Source organism: Bufo bufo, chromosome 4 (assembly GCF_905171765.1).
Source record: "Bufo bufo chromosome 4, aBufBuf1.1, whole genome shotgun sequence".
Classification (NCBI taxonomy): domain Eukaryota; kingdom Metazoa; phylum Chordata; class Amphibia; order Anura; family Bufonidae; genus Bufo; species Bufo bufo.
In genome coordinates, this window is record NC_053392.1 from 144,055,057 (window position 1) to 144,064,661 (window position 9,605).

A 9,605-nucleotide genomic window follows, 5' to 3' on the forward strand; every position below is an offset into this window, starting at 1 on the left:
AGCACTGAATAAGAACTAGTCTACCACACTAGATAGCTTCTGCGAATTCGGACATTTCCTCTAATTGTCATAGAAACATTACAAATTATCTCCAAATCTGGAACTCTTTTCTAACAAAGCTAAATAAGTACTCTCTTGTTTTCTATTAATTTGGCATTTATGGGACCGGGATAATTTAAGAGTGGATGAACTTAAGAAAAAATTTGTAAGTATAATCCAACAACAGAGAGGAGAAAAAAATAGTAACAAAAAAATAAATGGATGAATAAATTGTATCATATTTACCACCAGAATTTACAGAATTTTAGGAATTTGTCTTTGTGATTATTATATTTTAGTATTAGATTTAGCTTATGTAACCATTTATTTTACAGTATTTAGCCAGTACAGGAAAGGAGGACGATAACCTAATTCTCGCAGTCCCCAGACATGCCAAAATCAAATATTTTAGGGTATGTTCACACAGCTAATATTTGCCACTAATCTGCCACTGAAAGGTATGAGTGAACCCGAACTGGAAAGTTTGGGTTCGTACCGAACATTGGGGGGTCCGGGCACCCGAACCCAAACACCGACTTTGCCACGGAAGTCCGCGTTCAGATGCAGAATAAAGCTTGTTGAAAGGCTGCAGCACAGCCAATCAACAAGCTTTTGAGCTGTGGGCACTTTAAAGCCACCACAGTCATGCCTAGCATTGGCTTGGCTGTGATTGGACGGCGCAGCACGTGACCTCGCTTGTATAAATGCTGGAGCACGTGTGGCATCTCCATTCTGCTCTAACTACTCTAGAGACAGGATGCAGCTGCAGTTTGAGACATTGTTAGGCTTTTAATCTGTATGTAAGGCCCCTTGCAGACGAGTGAGTATTCAGCGCGGATGCAATGCATGATGCGAACGCATTGTTCCCGCATGAAAAACGCATCAATGCACATTTCACCTGCACGATAAAAACTGAACTCAATCGCAGGCAAAACTGAATTAACTTGCTTGCGAAATCGCGCATTTTTCACTGAACGCATCTGCAACGCATCTGGACCTAATCCGCTCACGCTCGTCTGCAAGGGGCCTAAGTCTGTGGGTGAACTATAGCAATTTTTTGTGGGTGCAAAAGACCTCCTTTGCACCAGTGACACAAAAATACAATACTTTATCTGGCTGTTAATTCTGTCGGTGATCTATAGCAATTTTCTGGGGTGCAGTACACCTCTGTTGCACATGTGACACAGAAATAAAATAGTTGATCTGGCTGTTAATTCTGTCGGTGAGATAAACCCATTTTTTGGGGTGCAAAACATCTCCTTTGCATCCGTGACACAGAAATACAGTAGTTAATCTGTTTTTTTTATTCTGTCAGTGACATAAACCTATTTTTAGTGGTGCAAAACACCCCCTTTGCATCCATGACAAAGAAATACAATAGTTAATCTGTCTGTGACATAAACCCATTTGTTGGGTTGAGATACACCTCCTTTGCATCCGTGACACTGAAATAAAATAGTTAATCTGGCTGTCAATTTTGTGGGTGCCCTCAAAGAATTAGTAGAGCATTAAATAAGGGATATGGCCGTGGTCGTGATGCTGCTGGTGTTGGTGGAGCTCCTGCTGTAGGGAGAGGACATGGCAATCTGTGCCATCTACACATGGAAATGAAGCACCTTCCTTTGGTGCACGCAGGCAACTGGATGTTCTGCGTAATTTTGTAGGCCTGAATACCGCTCTAAGAATGGCCATAACAAGTAGAGATTTTATTAGATTCGATGGCTGAACGTTGTCTTCCACCCAGTCCCCTGCTGAAAACACCGATTTGGAACTGGCGGTCCATGGGCATCTGTCTTCCACCTTAACCGCTTGCACATCAGCCAAGCAGTCTGAGGCCCAAGTCATGTAGATGTCACTTATTCTTTTTGATGACTCTGCTTCTATGGGCCATCCACCTAGTCCTGCCCCAGAAGTGTAAGAGATTGAGTGCACTGATGCCCAACCACTTATGTTTGAGGATGAGGACGTGGGAGTACCATTGCGGAATATCTCTGTTGATGATTGCAAAACACAGGTGTCAACTACTGCAGCTTTCTGCCGTGTGCAGACAGGCAAGTAGGGTAAGGTTAAGGAGTGGGTGGAAGATGATGGTGAGGATGATCAGGTTCTAAACATGGAATCAAGGTCATCCGAGTGACTTGGCAGTTCGGAGGAAGAGGTGGTGGTTAAGTAGAGCTAGCCACACAGCAAAAGAGAGAGCAGAGTGCAAAACCACAGCAGCTGGCCCATAGCCAGTATGCGTGCTACTGCCCACCGCGCAGAGGGACTGAGCACACCAAAGCTAGCTCAAAGGAGTTCCATGGCGTGGTAGTTCTTCAGGCTGATGACAAGACATGTGTGGTTTGCATGCTGTGCAGTCAGAGGCAGAGGCGAGACATAAATGTTCTAAACCTGCGCACCACCTGCATGACCAAGCATCTAAATGCAAATCATGGGCTGCAGTGAAGTAGACACCTGAAAAACCACAAAAGATCTGGGGCTCCTCCTGATCCCTCTTCTGCTGCAATCTCGGCCTCTTCCTCCCCCACATGGCTCCTTGCAAAGAGTGGATGTGACAGCACCACAATCACCACCAGCAGTGTCACCGAGCATCTCCACACTATCCCATGAAAGCGTTCAGATGTCCATTCCCCAAACACTAGAGAGAAAGAAGAAATACCAACCTACCCACCCATGAGCCCTGGCCCTGAATGCCAGCATTTCAAAATTCCTGGCCTACATACCAGTAAGTAAAAGGTCTAGCAGGCACTCTCTATATGGAATATAGCTGAACACTGTGGTATAATGTACTAGTTTATTACAGATAATGGTTAATGTACATAAATGCATATAACTTTAGGCATATAATTATGCTAAACTGTACAGATTGGGCGCCCAATATAAAATGACATATAAAAACAGCATATAATGGTGAAAAAAAAATACTGGATATAAAATATAAATAATTCTCCCAAATAAGACTCGCTGGTATTGCGCAGTATATATGCCACTAAGGGCAAGTGATCATAGGTTGATGTTAGCAGCGTGATGTCAGTATTGTAGCTGACAGGTTAAATGTTGTGCCTGCGCTGCAAATGCTAGACTTATACCAGTGTTCTCAGTCCACTTTATATTATGAAAGTCCAGATTAGGAACGCTGGTATGAGGAAACAATGTGTCGTCTTTTTAACAACGTCTCCAAAGCTTCAATGTTGTGATATTGTTTCCCAGCATTTGCAGCACAGGCACAACGTTCATTTAACCTGTCAGCTACAATACTGACATCACGCTGCTAACATCAACCTATGATCACTTGCCCTTAGTGGCATATATACTGCGCAATACCAGCGGGTCTTATTTGGGAAAATTATTTATATTTTATATCCAGTATATATATTTTTTTCACCAATAAATGCTGTTTTTATATGTCATTTTATGTTGGGTACCCAATCAGTACAGTTTAGCATAATTATATGCCTAAAGTTATATGCATTTATGTACATTAACCATTATCTGTAATAAACTAGTACATTATACCACAGTGTTCAGCTATATTCCATATAGAGAGTGCCTGCTAGACCTTTTACTCACTATTATTTATACCATTGGATAGGGTGATCCAAATAGCAGTCTTGCACCTCACCCATTTTTTTCTGAAGAGTGGAGCCACCTTTTCTAATCACACACACATACCACCCAACTAAGGAGCAAAACTAACAGCGACGTGCGAAGCAATGGAAGCGAACACCAGAACACTGAATTGGGACTCAGCCTGTAACACGGTTCTGCGATCCAGTTGTTATTTTATTTAATGATGAGCGGCATAGGCAATATTCAAATTCGTGATTAGGGATGAGCGAACCCGAACTGTATAGTTCGGGTTCGTACCGAATTTTGGGGTGTCCGTGACACGGACCCGAACCCGAACATTTTCGTAAAAGTCCGGGTTCGGGTTCGGTGTTTGGCGCTTTCTTGCTGCTTTTTGAAAGGCTGCAAAGCAGCCAATCAACAAGCATCATACTACTTGCCCCAAGAGGCCATCACAGCCATGCCTACTATTGGCATGGCTGTGATTGGCCAGTGCAGCATGTGACCCAGCCTCTATATAAGCTTGGGTCACGTAGCGCTGCACGTCACTCTGCTGATACAAATGTAGGGAGAGGTTGCAGCTGCGACGTTAGGGCGAGATTAGGCAGATTAACCTCCCTGGCGGTATGATTATGTCAGGAATTTTGTTCCAAAAGCGGTACCATTTTTTTGCATGGAAATTTGGTGTTATGTATTGTAGGCCTGCAATTCTTAGTAATTACTTACTTAAACCTGACCAATAAAGACTCTAGTAGACCTCTCAGATGTGATAAAGTTCGAAAAAATAAAATCATGAGTTATAATCTAATAAATAATATAATTTTATTCAGTAATGTAATAAATAATGAAATTTGTCAAACAAAAGAAAATTCAGTAAACATCCTGGGTGTGGTAAATTTTGAAACATGGGACTGCACATAGACCAACGTCACAATCAGGGCAATGGAACCTGGTTTCCTTTCGGATTTTTTTTCCATTTCCATCTCGCTTTGAGCAGCAAACTACACACATCCTTGTAGGTGCTGCCTTTTTTGCGCTTGGCGGGATGTAATCCATAAAGTGACGACCAGTCAGCCTCTCTGGGTTTACAACGTCAACAGCGCGACGTCCAGATCTGTTCACGGCCACTGATGGCGTTTGGTAGTTCACAAAAATCTGCTCCGCCACCTTCCAGATGAAGTCAGAGTGAACAAGAGGCTTGTCACTCTTTCCTCTGTGCAGTATATAGGCATTCCACAGACATTGTTCCAGGAGATGCCTGAATGTTTTTTTGTAGTATTTTTTTTGTTGCTTCCGCATAGCTGGATAGAATGTCATCGCCTGATCGGCTCTATCGACTCCTCCCATGGTGTTATTATAGTCGATCACAAGTTGTGGCTTTATGACATCTTTCCCACCTCTTGTGTGGACCGTGGTAGTGGAGGTGTTATGTACTGTACTCATTAGGCACACGTCTTTTTTGTCACGCCAACGCATTGCCATCATCTTTCCTTTCTGCCAGGCCACCATTTCTCCTGTTTTCAGTTTTTTCTTGGAAAACATACATGGCAGGCCACGTCGGTTGGCCCTAACGGTTCCATATGCGTCAGTCTTGTTTTTTAGTAGAAACTCGTACAGCTCAGGCGACGTGTAAAAGTTGTCTGTTGTCACACAATACCCCTGATTGAGCAATGGTTCAAGCAGTGAAAGGACTGATGACGTTGCCATCCCATAGCCGCTGTACCTGGGGTTGAACTGTGTTCCTTTGCCGGTGTATATGATGGAATTCCATATATAGCCAGTTGTAGACTCGCAGAGCATATAGGATTTTATTCCAAACCGCGCTCTCTTGGATGCGATGTATTGAATCCAGCTGAGGCGTCCTTTGTAAGCCATCAGACTTTCATCAATGCTGATGTCTCTGTCTGGCACATAGGCCTGCTGGAAATTGGTTATGATCATTTGGAATACTTCCCAGATCTTCTTCAGTTTTGGCGCTGGATGTGTGGCTTCGTCAAATTCCTCATTGTTGGTGAAGTGTAAATTCTTCATTATGAGGGAAAATCGGTACTCGGACATGATGGTGCCAAAAAATGGGGTTGCCAGCAATTTATTGGTAGTCCAGTACCATTTCTGCAGGGGTTTCCCCACCACCCCCTGAAGAAGTATTAGCCCCAGAAATTTCCATATGTCCTCCTTACTCACCGGTTCCCATTTTCTGGTTCTGGAAAATCTGCTGTGCAGAGTAGTGGATTGCTGCTCTTTGTAGCAGTTTGTCTCCGTGACAATCTTTTCAATGACGTCATCCGTCAGAAATAATTTTAGGTACGCCAAAGGATCATTGTGATCAACGTCTACCTTCATCCCAGGCGATCCTGTAAACGGGAATCTTGGCGGTGGTACTGCATCCATACCGCAATCAATAGGGCACCAAGAGCGCACCTCACTGAGCTCAAGTGCAGATTCGTCGCTGTCGCCACTTCTCTGGTCAGTGTCAGAGTCGGATGACGAATCTTTCCACGAATCGCTATCGCTGTCGCTCAATTCTGCGAGGGGCTCTGTGTCGCTGTCGCTGTCAATTATCTGATCCAAACCCGCTTTGGTGATGCTAAAGTGACGCTTTGATGCCATGGTAAAAAATATATATTTTTTTTGCTTAGAAAAAACAGCTAAAAGGGCAGCCAGGGCAGTGTAGAATGATCAGATGTCAAATCTGTCAAATCTGAGGTGATAGTGTAATCTGACAGGATTCCACTGTATCACCTAACTTTATGTGTGTGTTTGACTTTTATACAATGTATTTTTTTTGAATCTCCCGCCCAGTTCCGCCTCTGTGAGGCGCTGCGGCTCACAGAGACGAAACCAGGAAGAGAGATGAGACATCCGCCGGGGCTCTCACCGGCGATCACAGCGGGGAACATCGCTGGATCGCCGGGATTAGGTAAAGACACCCGCCGCTCCCTCTGCAATGTACCCCGAGCGTGACTCGGGGTTACCGCTTCTGGCAGCGAAAATTAACCCCGAGTCACGCTCGGGAATACCGTCAGGGAGGTTAACTCCTCCAAAAGACTTAATTCAGTGATCGATCTCCAGCTGTGGATCATTGAAGTGCTGATATTCAATTGCTCAGTGTTTTTAGGGTGCCCAGAGCGTTTTTCAGTCACTTTTTTCTGGGGTGATCGGCGGCCATTTTGTGGCTTGCTTGTGCGCCAGCACAAGCTACCACCAAGTGCATTTAACCATCAATAGTGTGGTTATTTTTTGCTATATCCTACATCAGGGTCAAGCTTTCATCAAGTGCATTTAACCATCAATAGTGTGGTTATTTTTTGCTATATCCTACATCAGGGTCAAGCTTTCATCAAGTGCATTTAACCATCAATAGTGTGGTTATTTTTTGGCCATATACTACATCAGGGGCAAGCTGACCTTGTCACCCAAGTGCATTTAACCATCAATAGTGTGGTTATTTTTTGCTATATCCTACATCAGGGTCAAGCTTTCATCAAGTGCATTTAACCATCAATATGTGGTTATTTTTTGGCCATATACTACATCAGGGGCAAGCTGACCTTGTCACCCAAGTGCATTTAACCATCAATAGTGTGGTTATTTTTTGCTATATCCTACATCAGGGTCAAGCTTTCATCAAGTGCATTTAACCATCAATAGTGTGGTTATTTTTTGGCCATATACTACATCAGGGGCAAGTTGAGCCTGTCACAAAGTGCATTTAACCATCAATAGTGTGGTTATTTTCTGGCCATATACTGCATCAAGGGCAAGTTGAACCTGTCACCCAGTGCCTAAAAAATAGGCCTCACATTTATACTAATCCAAATCTGTCATTACTGCTTTAGCTGGTCAAGTTATTTAGTGTCCGTCAAAGCACAGTTTTTGTTCTGGGTTGAAAAACAATTCCCAAATTTGCAATTCTCAAAATTAGTGGTTTCTGCTGTATCAGGCCTACTTTAAATCTATCCCTAAAAGGGTATATTAGATTCAAGGTGCTGATAGGGAAATTCTCAAGAACTTCACACACACGCTACAGTGCAGATCCAAGTCTAATTCTGTGATTAAACGTATACCTGTCACCCAGCGCCTAAAAAATAGGCCTCACATTTATATTCATCCAAATCTGTCATTATTTTTTTAGCTGGTCAAGTTATTTAATGTCCAACAAAGCACAGTTTTTGTTCTGGGTTGAAAAACAATTCCCAATTTTGCAATTCTCAAAATTAGTGGTTTCTGCTGTATCAGGCCTACTTTAAATCTATCCCTAAAAGGGTAGATTAGATTCAAGGTGCTGATAGGGTCATTCTCAAGAACTTCACACACACGCTACAGTGCAGATCCAAGTCTAATTCTGTCCGTAAACGTATACCTGTCACCCAGCACCTAAATAATAGGCCTCAAATTTGTATTCAGCTAAATCTGTCATTACTGGTGTGCCTGTATTAGTGTAATACGGTACCTAAATAGATAGCCAGATAGTGTTAGGTGTCTGTAAAAAAAGGCCTGATTTTGAATTCAATACATTGGCCCGAATAATATTTTTCTTATTGTGGTGAACAGTAACAATGAGGAAAACATCTAGTAAGGGACGCGGACATGGTCGTGGTGGTGTTAGTGGACCCTCTGGTGCTGGGAGAGGACGTGGTCGTTCTGCCACAGCCACATGTCCTAGTGAACCAACTACCTCAGGTCCCAGTAGCCAGCAGAATTTACAGCGATATTTTGTGGGGCCCAATGCCGTTCTAAGGATGGTAAGGCCTGAGCAGGTACATGCATTAGTCAATTGGGTGGCCGACAGTGGATCCAGCACGTTCACATTATCTCCCACCCAGTCTTCTGCAGAAAGCGCACAGATGGCGCATGAAAACCAAGCCCATCAGTCTGTCACATCACCCCCATGCATATCAGGGAAACTGTCTGAGCCTCAAGTTATGCAGCAGTCTATTATGCTGTTTGAAGACTCTGCTGGTAGGGTTTCCCAAGGGCCTCCACCTAGCCCTTCCCCAGGGGTGGAAGAGATAGAATGCACTAACGCACAACCACTTATGTTTCCTGATGATGAGGACATGGGAATACCACCTCAGCACGTCTCTGATGATGACGAAACACAGGTGCCAACTGCTGAGTCTTTCTGCAGTGTGCAGACTGAACAGGAGGTCAGGGGTCAAGACTGGGTGGAAGACGCCGCCAAGAGACTCCGCCTGCTACTGACCGCCGCCATCTGGGACCGAGCACCCCAAAGGCAGCTTCAAGAAGTTCCCTGGCATGGCACTTCTTCAAACAATGTGCTGACGACAAGACCCGAGTGGTTTGCACGCTGTGCCATCAGAGCCTGAAGCGAGGCATTAACGTTCTGAACCTTAGCACAACCTGCATGACCAGGCACCTGCATGCAAAGCATGAACTGCAGTGGAGTAAACACCTTAAAAACAAGGAAGTCACTCAGGCTCCCGCTGCTACCTCTTCTGCTGCTGCCGCCTCGGCCTCTTCTGCTGCTGCCGCCGCCTCGGCCTCTGGAGGAACGTTGGCACCTGCCGCCCAGCAAACATGGGCTGTACCACCAACACCACCACCTGCGTCACCAAGCATCTCAACCATGTCACACGGCAGCGTTCAGCTCTCCATCTCACAAACATTTGAGAGAAAGCGTAAATTCCCACCTAGCCACCCTCGATCCCTGGCCCTGAATGCCAGCATTTCTAAACTACTGGCCTATGAAATGCTGTCATTTAGGCTGGTGGACACAGACAGCTTCAAACAGCTCATGTCGCTTGCTGTCCCACAGTATGTTGTTCCCAGCCGGCACTACTTCTCCAAGAGAGCCGTGCCTTCCCTGCACAACCAAGTATCCGATAAAATCAAGTGTGCACTGCGCAACGCCATCTGTGGCAAGGTCCACCTAACCACAGATACGTGGACCAGTAAGCACGGCCAGGGACGCTATATCTCCCTAACTGCACACTGGGTAAATGTAGTGGCGGCTGGGCCCCAGGCGGAGAGCTGTT

The 9,605-nt window shown here is 44.7% G+C and overlaps 1 protein-coding gene across 1 annotated transcript; it reads right to left on the reverse strand.

The window, feature by feature from the left end:
- Positions 1 to 4,476: 4,476 nt before the first annotated feature.
- Positions 4,477 to 6,216, reverse strand: LOC120999062 (piggyBac transposable element-derived protein 4-like). Its single transcript, XM_040429940.1, has one exon. It carries the CDS (start codon positions 6,214 to 6,216, stop codon positions 4,477 to 4,479), a length of 1,740 nt encoding a protein of 579 aa, XP_040285874.1.
- Between the last annotated feature and the right edge of the window lie 3,389 nt (positions 6,217 to 9,605).